Raw genomic sequence first — 19,912 nt, forward strand, 5'->3', positions numbered from 1 at the left:
TAATGGCCTCATTTTAACTTAATCGCCTCTCTAAAGACCCTGTCTCCAAATGCAGTCACGTTTTGAGGTATTAGGAGGGTTAAGATTTCAACATATGAATTTGGGGGGCAGGGAGAGGACACAATTCACCCCATAACCCAAAGTGTATGAAATGAGGCTGGAAGAGTGTGTGGATCCTGGGGAGACTTAAGTGCCAGGTTGCAAAGTTTGCACTTTCTGCATGAGGCCATGAGGAGCCATGGAAGGTTCTAGAGCAGGGGAGTAGCACCCCTGGAGGTGTGACTGAGCTCCAATACAACAGATGAAAGCTCATCTCTCAGTGTGGCCCAGGGTCAAGGGCTGAATTAGGCACGACCCCCACTTTCATGGGCAAGTTGGGGACTGTGGGAGATGGGGAAGCTGCTTCCTCTCTCCAGGCCTCAGTTTCCTCATCAACAAAATGGGCCCAGGGACATAATGTAGCATTTCCTGGGCTGAGGGACCCAATGGCTCTAAGAGGATTTCAGAGGGATACGTACAAACATCTCTAACTTTGCAAGTTACGCAGTTTTTTCATGGTTTAATTAACTTTTTAAAAACTTTCTTTTATGAACAATGTCAAACATACAGAAAAGTAGAGAATATAGAATAACGAACACCCACATACCCATTACTCAGATTTGATAAATCTTAACATTCTGGCATGTTTCATCTTTTTTTCTGAAGTATTATAAAGTAAATTACAGATCTTCATATTTTACCCATAAATATTTTAATGCATATATCTTAACTACAAGGACATTACCCCTAATAACCACAATGTCATTAAGCACACCTAACAAAATTAAAAATAATTCCTAACTCTACTCAATACCCAGCTCATATTTAAATTTCCCAGATTGTTCCCAACAAAAAGTTTTCCTTTTGGAATTTAGTATAAATGAATATTAGGAAAAATCAAACCCATGATACCAAGAGGATATAAAAAAATATATATATACACACACACATATATGCACATATATGTGCAAATGTATATATTTGTGTGTACATGCAAATGTATACATTAATGTATATATTTTTGTATAAAATGTAGATTTTTTAAATTGTTAAATTATGTCAAATTTTCCAACATATGTGAAAGAATGTTCTAGATGGTTGCACCCCCGTGTAAGGCAGCACTTGTGAAGGTGGTTCAGTTTGTCCAAGGGCTTCATGAGCTACGAAGGGTCTTTCTCACTTACACACTGTGGAGGGCTATACCTGCATGGCGTAGACGGTGCTCATCGCAGGTGGCCTTGAGTGATGTGAATCCCGCCGGGGGCAGTGGGGTGGGGGGGGGGCGGGCAGGGCTCTGAGCCCAGGATGCAAGACGGGCCCAGTTCCCAGAGGCCTGGGCCTCTTTCCACCTGTACTTCCCTTTCCCCGCAGTGCAGACAGGCTGTGCTGACCACCTGGGCCTCAGACTCTTGATCCCCGTGGGGAGTGTGGGTCACACTGTCCTGATTCCTGGAACAGGAAGTAGTCTGTGGAGAACTCACGGCTGGAAGTCCGCAACAATAAATAGTGAGCTGGCGGCCACGGGCTGCACACTCACCACACGGGGGGCTGAGACCAGGACAGAGATGATGGTTGTTATAACAACTACTGTTTATTAGGCCCTTGCCCTGTGTTAAGTGCTTCTCAGGAACTGCTTAATTTAGTCTTCAAAATACACCAATAAGTTCAGTATTATATTCTCCCCACTTAACAGATGAGGAAACTGAGGCTCAGAGCCACACTGGCTTGCCTAGAGACACACAGCAAGTCAGAGCAGAGCTGGGACTTAAATCCCTGCCTGTGTGACCCCAGAGCCATTCTATGAGCTCCACGTCCCAGGGTCCCCAGTACAGAGGGTGCCCAGAGGAGGATGAGGCTGCCACTGCATGGAGAAGGGTTTCAGGGATGACTGTTCTGAGGAAGTGACTTTTGAGCTGGGTCTTGAGGGATGAATAAGAGTTCAGAGTTCACAGGGGGAGGAGAGAAAGGGCGTTCCAGGCAGAGGGACCAGTATGGGCAGAGCAGGTACGCATAGAGGGAGAACCAACGTTCTCACTTCCCATGTATGTGCTTTCTCCTCCAGGTGGACGGGACAGGGCAGGACGACCCCTGCTTCTGGTGTCGACCACAAAGGGGCCCTGGGAGGCGTCATGGTGCACGGCTTCAGAGGTCACCAAGCTGTTCTCCTACCTGTGCACCATCCCCAGGTAAGGGGCTGAGCCAGCCTGACCACCCCATCCTGCCTCGACCTCTACATCCTTCCATCCAGTCATCTGTTCCCAGGGCCGGTCCTGAGCCAGATGCTGGGGGGAAAGCAGGACAGACTTAGGCTCTGCCATCAGGGCGTTCCCAGGCTGCTGAGGAGATGGATGGTGTGCGAGAAACAGACACGGACAAGCAGCTCTCAGGCGTGTTAGTGTGGTGAAGAAAACAGGGATGTTGTAGATCAGTAGTTCTCAAACTCAACAGGCATCAGAATTATCTGGAGGGCTGTTAAAACAGATGGCTGGGATCCACCCTCCAGAGTTTCTGATTCAATAGGTCTGGGTAAGGCCTGAGAATGTGTATTTCTAACAAGTTTCCTGGTGATCCTGATGCTGCTGGGCTGTGGACATATTTTGAGAGCTGCTGTTTTAAAGTCGGGGGTGAGGGGGCAGCTAGTTTCAGTTGAGAAATCAGGGAGGGCTTCGCTGAGGAGGTGACATCTGAATTATAACTCTTTGTTGAACGAATAAAGGAAAGGGTGAATAAGTGAATGAATGAATGAGTGAGAGAGTAAAAGAATGAGTGAGTGGTGAGTGACTGGGCTGATTTCTACCACCGCCCCTCCGCTGTACCCGCCATTCAGACTCCACGTTGGACTGGCCAGGGAAGAGGCGCCATCTTTCCTCCGAGTCCCAGCCCCCGGCCAGGACGACCTCAGAGGTGGTGTCTGCTCAGACCTATGGCTGTAGATCCCAACCTAGAGGTTCTGCTGCTAGGGTAGGGGGTGGCGGAACCTATGGAACCCTTTGGAACCTTCTCCACAGACTCCACCCCAGAGGAGCCATCACTGCCATCTGCTGGCCACTAAGATTTTTCTTCCTCTTGTCCAAGATGGAGTGGCTTTTTTGGTCTGAGGGGGAGATGGAACCCCCCCTTTCTGTGCGAAGTGGCCAGCGTGGTAGACAGAATGCTTGGAATCCCACTAGCTTGCTGTGTGCCCTTGGAGTGGTAACCTCCCCTCTCTGAGGCTCCCCTGAAAAGGGGGGGATGACCAAGTGGGCTCCGAGGACCAAGCATAGTCACAAGAGGTGGGCGGTGAGGTACAGTGTGAACTGTGCACGGATTCTCGTGTGCTGGGCTTGCTTCGCCACTCCTGCTCTGAACCACCATTGCTGGGCACTTGCCCTGCGCCAGGCTTCATGCCGGGCCATGCTAGGGACCCACATACTTCCACACTGGGTCTTGACCTCTAGGGGCATCCAGGCTGGCAGTGGAGGCAGGTGTGGAAATAAACCTCTTTCCCAGCATGGGCATAGCCAGAGGCAGGTGAAGTGTGGGACACAAAGTCAGAGCCCTGGCCTCACCTCCAAGGGCCTCCTCTCACTGCCTGCCACCGCCCTGTGCCTCAATTTCACCCCCCACGGGATAGTGATAACAGCAGATGGTGACATCCCTGTTACTCTGTGCAGTCCATGAGTACTTTACAGTAATGAATCCGTCAGTCCACACCACAGCCCCCTGAAGCCTGCGTGAGTTACAGGTGGGAAATTGCCTCCCAGAGAGGTGAAACAGCATGCCCAGCTGACTGCCACAGCTCCACCCCCGCCCTGGCCACCTCTGGTTTTGTCTATGAAACGGGTGGTTGTAAGACCTGAAGGAAGTTGGGGATTATTTTCCCAATTTGGCTGAATGGCAAAGGCCCTTGGAACCACAGACTCCCTGGTTCCGCCCCCTACCTGCTGGACCAATTTCTTGGGGGATGGAGCAGGGCTGGGGGTGAGGAATCGGTATTTTAACAAGTCCTGACAATTGGGCCAGCGTGGAAAATCCTAAGGTAATCACTGAAAAGTGCACTGTGAACCAGTGAGGATGTTTTGGCTGCAAGTAACAAATTCCAATTCGAAGGTCTTATTTGATAAGGAAATGTATCAGTCTCTGTCTCTCCCTCATATCTCTTTGTAAGAACTTTTTAAAGGAGAGAATATCTTTCCCAGAAGCCCCCAGCAAATGTCCCCTCACAGCTCATTGGCCAGAAAATGTCACATGGTCCCCATCTAAAGCAATCATTGGCCAGGGGAATTGGGTCTACTGTGGGCCTCAACCAATCAGAAGCCAGCCCCTGGGGGAGGGGGAGACATGATTATATTGAGGGGGTTGGATTCTTGAACAAAATGAACCTTCTCCCCACACAAAAGGGGCGGGTGAAAGTTGGGTGATTCACATACTGCAACTGGGATAGTGGCTTATAGTTTATGATTATTAGGGTGCAAGAGAGAGCTGTGTGAGGTACTGTGGGAGCACGGAGGAGGGAACGATGGACTCTGCCTGGAGAAGAATCATGGAGGGCTTCCTGGAAGTGGTGTGTGTCGGGGGTGCAGGGAGGCACTGGAACTTTGTCCTGTGGAATGAAGAGTTCACCAGTAAATCCAGGCTTCTAGCAGCCAGTTTCCCTCACCTTTCACTAGGTCCTTCCCCCTCGAGGACCCTGGCTTATCCAGCAAGACTGCCAATTCTCTTTACCACCCACAGGCCTGAAGATAAAACCAAGGGGCTGGCGGTGGTGATTGATGCCAGGAAACAGCCCCCACATCCTGGTCTGGTCAGTGCCCTGCAGGCCACCCAGGTGAGTGGGAGGTGGACAGCCTCAGCCTAGCAAGCCTTGGGAGCACCAGGGGCCTTCAGATATCCGTAGATCTTGTGGCGCTCGGAGCTGGGACCAGGACCCCAGGCAGGGAGTCTTAGTTGCAGGTAACAGGAACCCCAGCCCAAACACACTTAAAGACAAAGGTCATTTGATAGTCCGGGAGTTAAATTCACCTTCAAGTATGGCTTGATTCAGGGGCTCAAATATTGTCACCAAGATCTGGTTTCTCTCTCCCCGTCTCTGGCCCCTTTCTCCTGAGAGAGTACCATGCTCAGCCAGATCCCCCTCTTGGTGGCAGTCTGGTTTCCAGCGGCTCTAACTTCATGTGGTCCTTCATTTAAGTCCAGTAGGAAAGAGAGATCATTTTCCCAGAAGTCCCAGAAAAAGTTTCTTTGTGTCTCCTTAGCCCGGGTTGGCTCAGGTGTCCGTGCACCAGCCAGTCTCTGTGGTCAGGGGAATGTGACACACTAATCGGCTTAGGCTTAGTTCACGTCAACTTCATGAACTGAGAATGAGGGAGGGAAGCGATTCCTAACGCACCAGTATGGACAGCAGCATAAACGGAAGTCTGGCATGCTCACCTCAGGGTCTGACCTCCATCCCCTCTGCCACCTCCTTCTCCCTTTACAGATGGGGAAACAGACCCAGAGGGGGCGGGGCAACTAGGAAGTTCGCGATCCAGCTTGGAGCTGCTATTCTCTTGACTTCCAATGACTCCCAAAAAGTCATTTGACTCACCCTCCAAATAAGGACCCTGGCCCTCCGTACCACATAAGGGTCCCAGCCATGGGGAACCCTCACCCCATCCCCGTGGTCCATTTGCCTGTATCTTATTAGGGAGGCTCAGTGAAGGTCTAAGCAGATCAGCTCTGAAATAGTTCTCTCTGACAGGCTCTGGTCCCAACCTCCATCCGTGCTATGCTCTTCCTGGGGGAGAAGGAGGCTGCTTTCCAGCTGGAGGCATTACCTGACATCCAGGTGAGGGGGAGGTGGCATTGGCTTGAAGCGGAGGGGGGTTGGACTTGAGCTGAGCTGGAGTAAAGAATGGCAGAATTCACGAGCTGGGAGAGACCCTGAAATAATCGCGTGTAGGTCAATCAGATATGAGGCCAGGATGCAACAACTCTCCCACCCAGGCCCCGTGGCCAGCATTGCCAAATCAGTCCCAGAATTACTTCTCCCTGGCAACCCTAGCAGCTCCCAGTGGGCACTACCGCATGACTGAGAGCTGCGCATGGCATGAAACCTACTTGAAAGCTTCATCTAATCAACCCCTCCCCCTTCTTCTCAGATGGAGAAACCGAGGCCCAAGGCCACACAGCAAGCTAGAGGCAGGGGGGCCGTTGTTTCCACACCTCGCCTGGCTCTTCCTGCACCTCTCTCCCTAGTTTCTCTCAGCATCTCCCACTCAGATGCTGAGTTGATTTGGGACTTCACAGGAAAGAGCCCTGCAGCTCCCTTTAATCAGTGCCACATACCACAGTCACGAGCGTGGGCACCCCGCCCTCTGCCCTGTTTCAGGAAATGACTTTAAAGGTCTCCTTCTACCTCCTGGTTAGTAAAGAGGCGCATCGTGAGCTAGAGGTGTACTTTTCAAGCTTTTAGGTGCCTGTGAATTTCTTGGGGATTGTCAGAGAGCAGGTTCTGATTAAGTAGTTCTGGATGCGGCCTGGGATTCTGCATTCTAACATGCTTCTAAGTGATGCTGGTGCTGCCCATCCATGGACCACACTTTAAATGCCAGGGATGAAGAATGGGCTCCAAAATGCCACCGAATTCTCCCCATCCAAGCTTAGGTATCTGGAGCTGTTTGTAGCATAAGCCTCAAGTATCACTGCCTGGGAGAAGCAGTCACTTAGTCCCTGCTGCATGTCTTAGGGGATACTGTTAGGATTTGGTGACCTTTCTCAACAGCCCCAAGAAGAAGATAGTACCTTGATGGGTCTCCAGAGAGCAGTACATGATTACAGAGAAGTTGTGTGACAAAGCCCAGCTTTAGTCGGTGTGTGTTATTGTGGACAACTGCACTGGGAAAGAGCCCAACTCAGAAGGAGTGCCACAATTGATTGATGATGTCTGCCTCAGGCGCAGGCTAGGAGGGTAGCTGTACGAATGCTGTTTATTTGCCATTCCTTACCCAGGGTCTGGTTCTCAATTTTGGTTTGTCAGAGTTTCTAGAGAAGATCCCTTGCCCCAAAGGCAACTCTTAAAGCCAGAGCCAGCCTTACCCATGGGAGGTGGAGTGGTGCTGGGGCATGGGTCTGGGCAGGACCTTCTCAAACATCTCTCTCTACACCGAGTACCCTGGTCTTTCTGACTTGCTTCTTTTGTCTGCAGGTAGAGGTGCTGACCTCACTGAAGGCCCTCAGCCACCATGTGGACCCCAACCAGCTGCCCATGGCCCTGGAAGGTCCCTTCCCCTACTGCCACGGCGAGTGGGTGCAATTCTTCCAGGTGTCTACCATCACAGCCTTGCCCCCACACCCTCACCCCTTCTCTTTCTCCCTTCACTGTCCTGCCCTATGGATCCACTGAACTTATCACGTTCAAAAACAGCCATTCAACAAACATTTATAATGAGGGTGCAGAGTGGAGTGATTAAGAGCTCAATCTCTGGGGCCAGACGGCCTGGGCTCCAATCCCAGCTCTGCTGTGTGACCTTGGGTAAGTTATATACCTTCTCTGAGCCCTGTTCCTCAATGACAAAATGGGGGTTTATAATAGTATCTCCTCATGGGGCTGATGTGAGGCTTGAGTTAATGTGAGTAAAGAGCTTAGAAGAGTGCTAAGAGCACTGTTAGGGTTAACTGCAAATAAATTTACAGACGTCTGCCTCGTGGACACATGAAACTCCGGATGCTTGGGGTCTGGTAAGGGAGGCAGATGTGCTCCCTCCTGTAAGAGGGAAGAAGTAAGGAAACTGCAAGGGCTGGGCTCCTTTCCCATGTGACCTCAATCCCTCCCCACCCCAGCACTGTGAGGGGGCACCTCATGCCCAATTTAACACACGAGGATGCACAGGGTGGGCGCAGCTCCCACAGCCGCACACAGGAGCGTATGCGCTTAAACCGCACTGGGCCTGGTGCCCATGGGTGCCTGCCCAGGGCTTTCTCTAGACCAAGGCAGCTCGACTTCCGCGCTGTTCACATTTTGGATCAGATAATTCTTTTCTGGGGGAGCTGTTTGTACACTATCATGTGATTAGCACCATCCCTGGCCCCTACCCACTCTGACAATAGCATCCTCCAAATTATGGCAACCAAAAATGTCCCGAGACATTGTCAATGTCCCTGGGGGTGCGAAACCATCCCCCGCTGAAAACCACTGGACTGTAGTCTCATGTGGCCGTTTGCTTATTTGCTTTCGGCCTGTGCTCTTCTTTTTAAGATTGGGTCTATTTTTGAATAGACCATATGTTCAAAATTCAAATGGTATGAAAGGGTATATATTGAAAAATCTCTTTTCCTACTGGTTCGACAGGCCCCCAGTTCCCCTCTCTAGAGGCCTCCAATTAATCTAGGGGCTTTTGAACTATATCTTTGCTTTAAAACCTTCCTTTTAAATGAAATCTTACCCATAGACCCAGCCTGTGAAAGCAATAATGAGGATGACTGTTGGTTCTCTTCTAAGTGCCTGGCACAAATAAACCCATTTAGTCCTCACACAAGCCTCTAAGGCAGGAACTACTGTGATCCCATTTTACAGAAGAGGAAGTAGAGGCACAGAGAGGTTAAGTAACTTGCCCAAGGCCTCACAGGTAGTAGGTGGTGGAGCTGGGCTGAAATGGAACCCAGAGAAGAAGTCCTCCACCCCTGCCCTCTCATCCCCTCCCCCACCATCCCCTCCCCCATGGTATCCCCACTGGCCTGGGAGTAGGTCAGGCCTGTCTTCTCTCTTTTTCTCTCTCTTTCCCAGCTTGAGTGGTTCTCAAACTGTGGTCGCTGAACCAGTACATCAGCATCACCTGGGAGCCTGTTAGAAATGCACACTCTCAGGACCTACCCCAGAGAAACTAAACCAGAAACTCAAGAGGAGGGCTCAGCAACCTGGATTTTAACCAGCTCTCCAGGGGATTCTGATGTAGCTAAAGTTTGAGAACTATTGCCTTATGTCTCCTGAGTGTCCTCCTGTTGGGAGAAGGGGAGAGGCACCCCTTCACTGGCCCAGGCTCACATCCCCACTCTGGCCTCCTGTCCTGCAGAAGCTGGACCCTTTCCTCGCTGACCTCCGCCAGGCCTCCTCCCTGCTAAAGGCTTCCATCAAGGAGTTTGAGAAGGATGACCCCGCTGGAGGGGTGCAGGTGAGCCAGGAGCCCGAGGTGGGGAAACCACACCACATCCCCAATTCCATGGACTAAGGGCTGAGTCAAAGGGGCTCTGTTTTCATTCACTCATTCAACTGAGATTTATTGGACAGTTACTATGTGTCACGCCCTAGAGACCCAACCTGGGGCAAATTGACTTGTCCCTGCCCTCATGGGGCTCATGGTACAAGTGCAAGAGGTCATCATTTAAAAAGTAAGCAGAGAGGCTTCCTAGGTGGCGCAGTGGTTAAGAATCCGCCTGAGACAATGCAGAGGTCACGGGTTCGATCCCAGCTCCAGGAAGATCCCACATGCCACGGAGCAACTAAGCCCGTGTGCCAAAAAAATAAATAAATAAATAAAAATAATAAAAAGTAAGCAGAAATGGACATGTCATTAGAAGTGATGCTGAATGCTGTGAAATTAAGATTGAGAATGATGGGGAAGGAGGGTGTTGAAGTTGAGCCTTGAAGGATGAGACAGAGCAATGGGAACAGGAAGGGAACTGTGCTCCAGGTGAAGGGCGAACACCTACAAAGGTCCTCAGGCGGGACTGTGCTTGGTCTCTTTGGGAAGAACAAAGAGGCCAGTGTGCAACAGAGTGGGAGAGGGGGAAGAGAGAACGAGAGGATCTCTGGATCCACGGGGCTGTGTGGGGAGGAGTTCAGTTGGGATTTGATTCTAAATGGGCAGGAAAGCCACTGGAGAGCTCTAAACAGCTGCAGCGGGAGGTTGGGATTGGCACTTTAATATCCATCTGGTTGTCATGCAGAGAACAGACTGCAGGGGGAGCCAGAGTGCTGCAGGGAGATCAGTGAAGAGGCTGGGATGGGCGTTGCAGCAACAAATGATGGTGCTTGGACGAGTGAGGTTACCACAGTGATAAGAGGAAGCTTGGCTTGAGGAGATGTTTTAGAGATAGAAAGGATAGACTTGAATGCCAAACTGGGGGAGTCAGGAGTGATTGGGGTGTGGGGAGTCCTGGAAGGTTATAGAGGGAGAATGGGAATTGAGTCTCAGGCTACCTCCCTACCCTGGCAGGAGGCCTCCAGGTGTCTGAGCAAGTCCAAGGAGCTGATGGAGGCTGTGCTGAGGGACCCAGGCCTGTTGGGCCTCCAGCGGGAAGGCGGAGCCACCCTGGCCAGGCTGCGACAGGAGGGCAGCAGGCTGAACTTCAACCCAGACGTCAGGTACCGACACCAGGCTTTTCCTCCCCCACCCCATCCTGTACCACAGGCTGGCGCTCAGAGCCAGGGCCACTCCATTGAGGGGACACATAGAGTGGGCTCTGAGGATGCCCAGAATGGGGTGTTTGCCCGGCCCATATCCAGGCCCCCACCCTGTACCTTTCAAGACCCTTCTCTACTGCCCCTCCTCAGCCTAGACATCAGAGGACAGCTTCCCTGTTTCTGGTCACCGTCGTGGACCAAGGACTCTCTCTGACCCAGACACTGGGCTGAACCCCTTCAAGAGCCCATCTCTTTTATTCCTCATAAGACCACGTGAGGCTCACATCCTCCTATTTGGCTGATGGATACCTGAGGCTGAGCAAAGGGAAGTAACAGCCAGGCCATCAGAGCACTAACCCCTGCACTGCTCTACCCTCCCTGGCAGGGGCTGGAGGAAGCCTTACGGCGTGTCAGGGTCATAGAACCACAAAGCAAACAATACGCATTCCTAGAAAGTACCAATTTTCTTAAATTTAGGAGTGGGGGGGAGTAAATCAGTAATTAAACCAGCCAGTGATTGTAAATATTTTATCTCTGTTAGAACGAGCACAATTACAAAGTTTGCATAAGCTTCCAAGAACATTTTGTTTATTTAACCAACCCCAAATAGCCCTTAGTACAAACACAGCAATGTTCTGAGGGTTTTAAGAATATTAACACGTTTAATTCCCACCCATGAAGTAGATCCTAGTATTATCCTCATTTCACAGTGGAGGAGCCTGAGGTTCAGAGGGAGGTAAAGTGATGTGCCCAGGGTCACACAGCTGGGGCGTGGTGGAGCCGGGACTTGAACCCCGGCAGCCTGGCCCAGAGTCTTGAATACGCCACCCTGAGCTGTGCCCACAGACAGATCCATGCTGATGTGAGCACTGGGCAGCAGTGGGCCCTGGTGCTGGGAGTGGAGTCATCCTCCCTGCCCCTCGTGCAGCGCCTGGCAGGGCTAGCACTGCCTTTCCCAGCATGGCCCCCCTCACTGACTTGGGCCCCCAAGCTCCTCTGGTCCACCATAGGCCCCTCTAGACCGCTGGCCACCAGCAGCTCCACCAGGGGGCGCTGTGGTCCCACGTGAGCCACTGTGTGTTCTGCAGCTCCTGCCTGCCCACCCCTTCCTCCCGCCCTTTGCCAGACAGACTGGCATGTTCCATCCCATTCACGCACCCTGGGCTCTCACCCCTTCCCTGGAAGGGCAGTGATCTGTGGGGAGCTGCAGTCAGATGAGGCTCAGGGCAAGGCTCTCTCCAGGAAAACGGGCTCTCCTTCCATCTCCTCTTTTTCCCTTTCCTTCTAAAGGACCCCCAAGGCTGAGGAGGGCAGTGGGATTTGAGGGGTGTTAGGAAAGCCCTGAGATTCCTCCTTTCACCCAAGTTTCACCTGAAGTTCCATCTGAACGCCTTCATGTATGTCTTGCTGGCTTTGATCATTTTTTAAAATGATGTGCAGAAAAGGCTGTGGACTGGGTTCCAACTCAGACTGCCGTGCGTGAGAGTCAGTTCCTCTCTCTGGACCTCAGTTTTCCCATCTGTAAAATGGAGGCCAGAGTGGAGAGGTATGTTGCAGCCACTTATCATCATTACAACAGAAATAACAAGCACTTTGTAAATTAGTTCATTTGTACCATTTTTTTAGGTTCCACAAATAAGCAAATGAACTAATTTACAAAACAGAAATAGAGTCACAAATGTAGAAAATAAACACGGTTACCCGGGGGGAAGGGGGATGGAGGGAGAAATTGGGAGATTGGACTTGACATATACACACTAGTACATACTTGTAAAACAGGTCACTAACAAGAACCTACTGTACAGCACAGGGCTCACTACTCAATACTCTGTAATGACCTATATGGGAAAAAGAGTCTGAAAAAGAGTGGGTATATGTATATGAATAACTGATTCACTTTGCTGTACGGCAGAAACTAATGCAACATTGTAAGTCAACTCTACTCCAATAAAAATTAATTTAAAAAAAGAAAGAAAGAAAGAAGAAGCGCTAATGGCACTGTTGGCCGGGCACTGTGTTAAGTGTTTTGAGTGTGTGAGGGCGAGTTTGCCTGATGAGCTTTGGAAAGCGCTGAGGTCCAGGCCACACTCTGAGCGGGACTCTGTTGGCCAGGGTGGGGGAGGGGCCTGGGCATTGAGCGTTTTAAAGCTCCCAGAGCAGGTTCTAATGTGTAGCCAGGGTTGAGAGCCAAAGAGTTAGATCATTTAATTCTCACAACCATCCCATGAAGTGGGTTCTGTTATCCCCACTTTTTATGGCTGAAGAAAGGGAGACACAGAAAGGGGGAGGAATTTGCACAAGGGCCTCTTACTAGAAGGTGTCAAGGCTGGGGTTTGAACCCAGATCTCTCTAGCTTGGTTAATACCCTCCTAAGGAAACGGAGGACCTTTGGTTCCCTGTTGTGTCCTCTGGTCCTCCTGGTCCTATGGAAGGCCAAGGCTAAGGCCCAGAGAGGTGTAGGGACCTGCCCAAGGTCACACAGCAAGTCAGCAGCTGGAATACCCAGGCCAGGGCCACAGAGTTGGTGGGAGTTGGGGAGGCAGGTCTATGCTGGGCAGGAGTGCTGGGGGTTGGGGAGCAGGGGGTCAGCATCTTGGGATTTCTCACCCTCCTTGGCCTCCCAGGAGCCATCTGGCCGAAGCTGCGGCCCTGTACAGCCTCGTGGACGAACAGCTGCACGTCCTCGTCACTGTGTCCAACCACCTCCTGAGGAGGCTGGAGCTCCGTGTCCGCCTGGGCCGCCTGGAAGCTGCCATCCACCAGGTAAAAGAGGAGGTGGAGGCTGGCTCGTGGATGTGGGGGTGGGGGGGGGCTTCTGATGCTCCAGGCCCCGCCCCAGCCAGGTGCTTTACTCTGGTATAAGGACACCAGGCTGGCCCTTCTTGGAGAACCAGGCAGGCATTCTTAGAGCACATGACATGCACTCCATAAGTGCTTCATGGATGAAGACATAACTCTAGAAACTGCATTTCTTGTGTGTATGTGTGTGTGTGTTTGTGTGGGGAAAGGGGTGCATAATCTAAAAAACATGGTGCTTAAGATAACATGTATTAGTCCGTTTGGGTAGAAGCTGCATTTCTTAAACACCAACTTGGTGCCAAGCCCTGGACGGGAGCCTTTGTGTCCATCACCACTTTCCAACCTCATCCCTTAGCAGTGACGTGGGGACGACGCTAGGATTTCTCCTACTCATCGATGAGGAAACTGAGGCTGGGAGACATTATGCCACCTGCCCATGGTTGCACACCTGGGGGTCTGACCCTGGAGCCCACACCTGGCACCACCCTGTCCAACTGTTGATGCCTAGAACCAGCGTATCCGTTCATGCTCAGGGCTGTAGAGCACGTGTGCCTGGAGCCAGACGGAATGGGTTCCAATCCCAGCTCCAGCCCTTACTGGCATTGTGACCCTAGACAATGTATTTAGCTATTCAGTGCCTCGGTTTCCTCATCTGTTAAATGGGGGAGAATATCAGTGCCTGCCACATGGGGCTTTGTGAGGATAAAGTGGGTGATGCTCTTTAAGACACCCCAGAATATGAAGAGGACTTCTGCTTGTGAGATTAAGAGCCATTTTTACACCCTCTCTGCCCTCATTGAATCCCCATGTCTACCCCATTTTGCCATTGAATAAACTGAAGCCCAGAAAGAGGAAGTGACTTGCGCACTTCACACAGGGACTTCATAGCAGGCCCATGCACCTTCCTCTACAGCAAGCAGCTTTTTCTCTGGTGCTGTTTGCATGCCCCAGAGACGGGGAGCTCATCACTCCTGAAGCTGCCCCTTTTATGACTGGGCAGCACTGAGTGGTGAGAGTTGGCCAGAGTTTGCCACCCTGTGACTTCATTTGGACAGGTACGCACTGAAGGCCTACCATGTACAGCGCTCTGGCCTTCTGGGGTCCCACTTGGGGTCCCCTTGGGATATCTGAAGAATATGACAGTGTGAACCACCCCACCCCAAGCTGTCTCTTCTCCTCCCCAGAATTGGGAGGGTTTTAGTCTAAGCCAGTGGGCATAGGCTCAGCCCCCAAATGACTGAGAATAAGACTTCAGGCTCCCAGAAAGGCGGGGAACTGGCCTAAGGATGTTTCCTCAGCGGCCCCTTACATCCAGACCTCCCTCCTCTGCCCCAGGTCAGCAACTGGATGGAGCAGGAAGGAAGCCAGTGCCTGCAAGTGCTGACCCCCAAGGACGGAAGCTTGGAGACAGTGGAGAAAGCCCACGCAGAGTTTGAGAACTTCTTCCTGCAGGCTGCGGTGTGTTCCTAAAACTGAGGGGCAGGATGGGAACAGGTGGAGAGGGCAGGAGAGGAGAGTGGCACTGCTGGGAAAAAGGTGCGGAGGTGGGAGAGTGCAAGAAAGCTTCCCAAGACAGTGAGGAGAGCAGCTTGCATCACGAAGCATTCAGCTTAGACATTGTCTCCTCCAGGAAGCCCTCCCTGACTACCAAGTCCAAAGATGACCAGGCTCAGAATGCCTGGAGGATTTCTTAAAATGCAGATTGCAGGGTCCTACCCTAGCCCTACTGAATCAGCCTCAGAGAGCTGGGGGGTGGGTAGAGGAGGCGGGAAAATCTGCATCTTTGATGTGTTGGGCCCTGGGGCACAGGGTGATTCAGCCTCCGTTTCAGCCCTCAGGGAACTTCCAGGCCAATGGAGGGGGTGGGCAAGATGGAGGCGGCAACAGGGAAATAGGCAGAAAGGGAGAACTGTGGGGACACAGATGAGGAGCCTCTAACCCAGACTCTGGGATTGGGGAACTTTTCCAGAAGAAGGTGACACTAAGCAGGGTCCCAGTGGGCAAAGTAGATCCTGGGTTCCCATTTTATAGATGAGGAAACTGAGGCTCAAGAAGTCTCATACCTCGGTAGTAAGGCTGGAGCTGAGTCGACACCCCTCCCCTCCCCGCTCAGGCCCAGTACCGCCGCGGCCTGGAGCTGTGCAAGCAGGCGGCCCAGCTGGGCGCTGCAGCCGGGGCCGGGGAGGCGGGAGGAGCGGAGCTCCCGGAGCTGGCAGCCTTCGCCTTCACCCAGCGGGCCTTCCAGGCTAAGCTGACCCACTTCTACATGGCGGCCGAGCGGCAACGCACAGACCTGGAGACGCTGCTCCACCTCCACCACTTCTGCAAGAAGGTGAGCGTGGGGGCCCACCTGCACAGACGTCCCCGCGCCGCACGCAGGAGGTAGGGTGGGGGCAGGGAGCCGCCTAGACACAGCACTAGGCTCTTCTCATTCGATAGTCCCCTGAGGCGGAAGAAGGTTGTTACCCTCCTAAAGCAGGTCCGGCTGACCCCTGACCCCAGCTTGTCCCACCACATGGGCAGCCTCCCTGTGGCCCGGATATCATCTCTCAAAGGACCCTCAGAAGTCACCTGCTCCTTAAACATTGGTATTAGGGGAAGGAACCTGGGGGTTTCTGAGAATCCGATCAAAACCATAGACTTTCCCTCCACATATAGACCTCTGCAGGCAACTTCACGGGGTCAGGACCAGGCTCAGAACCTTGATCTCGTCCCACCCATCTGTTGCAGAGTGGGGGAAACAGGATCAGAGAAGTGTCCTCCCTCAGCCGAGGTCACACAGCAAGCCGTGGCAGCATCCTCATGCTCTGGCCCGTGCCCCACCTTGCCCTGTGCAGATGCAGGGTTGGAGGGCGGCAGCTAGGAAGGGACAGTTGGCTGAGGGTGGGCCCAGAGGCTGCTCTGAGCAACCACAGAACAGAGGCCTCAGTCCTCACCGGGAACCCAGAGGTAGGCCAGGAGGGAGGATGAGGGGATAGGGCTGCTGGGGCAAGGGTGGGGGCATGGGCAGAGGTGAGTTAGGAGGCAAAAACAACTCCATTACTTGGCATCTGTCATCTCTTGGAACCCAGTGTGGCAAGGTGGATCAGCCCCATTTTACAGATGAGGAAACGGAGGGCCCAGAGAGGGGCAGCACCTTGCCCAAGGCCACACAGCTAGCGAAAAGAAGAGCTGGAATTGGAATCCAGATGTGTCCACGCGCTGTGTTCTTCTCCAAAGGGGAGGAGGAATGACAACGAGTTCTTGTGTCCAAGCAGACGTGATGACAGTGGCGATGAGGATTAGATGAGTGCTGTGGGGTAGCCCACATGATGGACTGTGTCCTCCACACCACACCCTCCTAAAAGCACTTCGCAAAGCCTGTCTGATTTAATTCTCATCCTGTCTTTATGAGGGAGGGGCACCAACATTGTTTCCATTTTCCGGAAGAGGAAACTAAGGTCCAGAGAGAAAAGTGGCTTTCTCCAAGTCCCCCAGAGGACCGATGGTCAAGCAGGATTTGACTTCGGAGGCCCCACCCCTCCTAAACCCATTTAGCCAAATCCCTCATTTTTCTGATGGGGAAGCTGAGGCCGAGGGGGAGCCAGGGAGCAGCCTGAGAGAGCTGTAACCCGGATGAGACAAGAACCCACACCTCCGGCTGGGCCCAGTGCCCTCAGCTGCCCCTCGCACCCGCCACCGAGGACAGAGCATGAGAAGAGCCTGACCCCAGCCTCCCAGCTGTCAGGCCAGTCTGGCACACAGGGGACCGAGAACGCAGATGCCTCCGAGGGCAGCGGCAGGGACTCGGTCCACGCACACCTGGGCCGCTGGGAGGACAGGCCACTCTCTGTCTCCCTGGGGCAGCAGACAAGGGGGCAGATGTGGGCAGAGGCAGCGAAGGGAACAGTTACTCCCAGCTGCTCAGAAGTCAGAGAGCGAGGAGACAGCAGCGGGATCTGAGACTTAAGAGTCAGAGCTGTGCCTGCGTGGGCTGTGTGACCTCAGCAGTGGCCTTCACTGCTCTGGGCTCAGCTCCTCGTCAGGAATAATAATGACAAGAATAATAAAAGCCAGTACTTACTATTGGTTCTTATCTGCAGGCCCTGTTCTAGTCGTTTCACATATTCTTTTATTGCCACATCAACCCTGTGAGGCAGGAAACACAGAGAAGTCAAGTCCCTCACCCGGGGTCACACAGCTAGGAAGTGGCAGAGTTGAGATTCAAACCCAGGTCATCTGACTGTAGTGCAGAGAAGTGAGAGAATTCAATTAAATGTAAGTAAACCACCCCAACAGCGCTACCCCCACCCCAGACCTAGCCCAAATCTGGAATTCTTATTTTTTTAACACCAATACTATTATTATCATTAGTAGTAGTGGCAGGAGGAGTGATGCCTCGTGGGTCAAGGGCATCTGGAAGCTTCTCTCCTCTGTTTACTAATTTTAGCCGATCTCAGCCCCATCGGCCTTCCCTGGAGAAACCAAACTGACTCCAGCTCTGAGGCCTTCGCACTGGCTGTTCCCTCAGTCTGGAAAGCTCTTCCCCTCAACAGCCCCTTCTCCTCTCCAGCCCTGAATTTTAATCTGCAAAACGAGGGGTGGGGCAAGATGATTTCCAAAGTGTTATCTACCTCTGTCCAGTTTGGCCTGGAATATCTGGTCCAGACAGACAGACAGACAGACAGACAGGACGGCTCAGTGCTGGGCTCAGCCCCAGGTGCAGAGCTGGCATGCGGCAGCTTTGGCACTAAATAATAATAACACAATTGTGCCGCTAACGGAGATTTATGGAGCCCTTTCCCAGCCACGAGCTCAATGTGCTTCTGCGAATATGAAGCCATTTATCTAAAGACAAGTTCCCTTAATCCGCGGAAAGATGGTTTCCTCGGAGAAAATGGTTCTCCAATCCCCACTGCCTAACAGCTCGCTGTCGGGTTCCAAATTAATGGAGAGAAAGATTATGTTTTTCATGAGCTGCTGGGAATGTGTTGGCTCCTTTGCAGCCTGCAGATATTTTGTGGGTGATGTGGGGACAGGCAGGATCCCAAAATGGGGCAGAGACCCGGCTGGAGCGAGGAGGCCTCCGGGCCTGGGCTGGCTGACAGTCTCGCTGTGTGACTGCAAGGACAGGGCCCCGCCTGGACCACTTTCTCCTGTGCAAGGAGATTGCTTGGAAGATGCCCTCCTGAAGGCTGGACAGAGCTGAATTCGAATCCTCTTCTTCCTGACTTACAGTGTGACCTGGGGCAAGTGATGTCACGTCTCTGAGCCTCAGTTTCCTCCTCTGTAAAATGGGCTGCTGGTTCAATGTGATCCTACATTAGGTGCACAGAGCCCGGCAAATAAATACTCGGTGTTCAATAAATATTAGCCAGACTCCTCCCCCAGCACCACTTATAAGGGCTTCATACAATCTGAGAATCCAAATTTTAAGTTCTCACATTTTCATGATTATCTATCACAACCTCCACTTTACAGAGGGGGAAACTGAGCCCCAGGGATGGATGAGCCCTTGCTGGCCCCTAAGTCTAGGAGTCTGTTCTTGAAGATCGCAAGGGTGCTGGGGACTGTTTCCTGGTGGGTAACAGAGGGTGGTGTTCCCTGGGGAAGGAAGGGAAATATTATCATCAGCAGCAGAGAAAGTCACGGCCATGCTGAGGGGCCCTAACCTTGTTTAGATATTTATTATTAATTCAGACTAGCTATGTTTATTCTTTAAGCCTCCTCTCCGCTCAGAGAGGCACGGAGCCCCCACCTCCCTCTCTTCTTGTCTCCCAGGTGACCTGGTTCCACATGGACTGCCAGGACCTGATGGCCCAGCTCAGGTTGGGCAAAGCCCAAAGGGCCAGCCCTGGGGACCAGCGCCGTCTCCACCGCTACCTACAGCGCCTGGCGTCCGAGTTCCCTGCTGAGAAGCTCACGGCCATGCGGCTGCAGGTGGCCTCTCTGAGCTGGGACGGCCTGGGCCAGGACCTGTGGGAGGAGGCCCGGGAGAGGCATGAGGAGATCCAGACCCTCCTAAAGAAGGCGCTGGCCCACTGTCCGTGCCCGGAGGGTACCCCTGCCCACCCGGCCTGCCCAGAACTCAGAGGGGCGGCCGCCAAGGACCAGGGCCTGAATGGAGAAGTCACTTCCAAGGGAAGACGGGACCTGCCCCTCCAGGACTCACCGCGTCTGGATCGCTCGCCAAAATCCCGTTGGCCTCCTTGGGCCCCCAGACGCGGACAGAACAGAAATTTCCAAGCAGCCCCTCTGCCCCAGGAAGCTGGGCAGGCTGTCGAGGCTGATGAAGGCAGAAGCCCCCACGGCCCCCTGGATCCTGCCCCTGAGCGTTTTCTCACTGCCCTCTTCTCCTGGCAGCGGCTCCCCAGGCAGAGGCGGCCCCCCCGGCCCGCTGGGGGCAGCTTCTCCTCAGAGGGGACAGACTCACAGGCGTCCCTGGAGGACTCACCCCACACAAGCCCCCCTGCCTCCCTCTAGCTGGAAGTTCCCATGAATCACACCAGGCTGCGGCGGGGGTGGGGGTGCCTGGGGTGGGGTCCAGCTAAACACATCCCTCGTCAGGACGTGGCTGCGACGGACGAGAACCCACGCCGGCCCCCGGAAGCTCCGGGAAGAAGCGGCTCTCACACATTCACAACAGGGAGAGTGGAGGGCAGGGCAGGACGTGGTGGAGCATGGGATTGGCTCCAAAACCCCGGAGTCTCATCGCTGAAAGAGCTGTTTCGTACA

At 52.9% G+C, this 19,912-nt stretch overlaps 1 protein-coding gene across 1 annotated transcript in view; it reads left to right on the forward strand.

Annotated features, from left to right (window-relative positions):
• The window catches only part of KIAA1755 (KIAA1755 ortholog), a 32,744-nt gene extending 13,084 nt beyond the window's left edge, over window positions 1-19,660 (forward strand). Inside the window, exons 5-14 of the mRNA XM_057704047.1 lie at window positions 2,102-2,225; window positions 4,753-4,846; window positions 5,759-5,845; window positions 7,205-7,321; window positions 9,069-9,167; window positions 10,212-10,360; window positions 13,024-13,162; window positions 14,534-14,656; window positions 15,312-15,530; window positions 18,959-19,660. Coding sequence (XP_057560030.1) covers window positions 2,102-2,225; window positions 4,753-4,846; window positions 5,759-5,845; window positions 7,205-7,321; window positions 9,069-9,167; window positions 10,212-10,360; window positions 13,024-13,162; window positions 14,534-14,656; window positions 15,312-15,530; window positions 18,959-19,660 — 1,853 coding nt within the window. The remainder of the gene's footprint in view (window positions 1-2,101; window positions 2,226-4,752; window positions 4,847-5,758; window positions 5,846-7,204; window positions 7,322-9,068; window positions 9,168-10,211; window positions 10,361-13,023; window positions 13,163-14,533; window positions 14,657-15,311; window positions 15,531-18,958) is intronic.
• Window positions 19,661-19,912: the final 252 nt, after the last annotated feature.

This window comes from Hippopotamus amphibius, chromosome 12 (genome assembly GCF_030028045.1).
Source record: "Hippopotamus amphibius kiboko isolate mHipAmp2 chromosome 12, mHipAmp2.hap2, whole genome shotgun sequence".
Taxonomy (NCBI): domain Eukaryota; kingdom Metazoa; phylum Chordata; class Mammalia; order Artiodactyla; family Hippopotamidae; genus Hippopotamus; species Hippopotamus amphibius.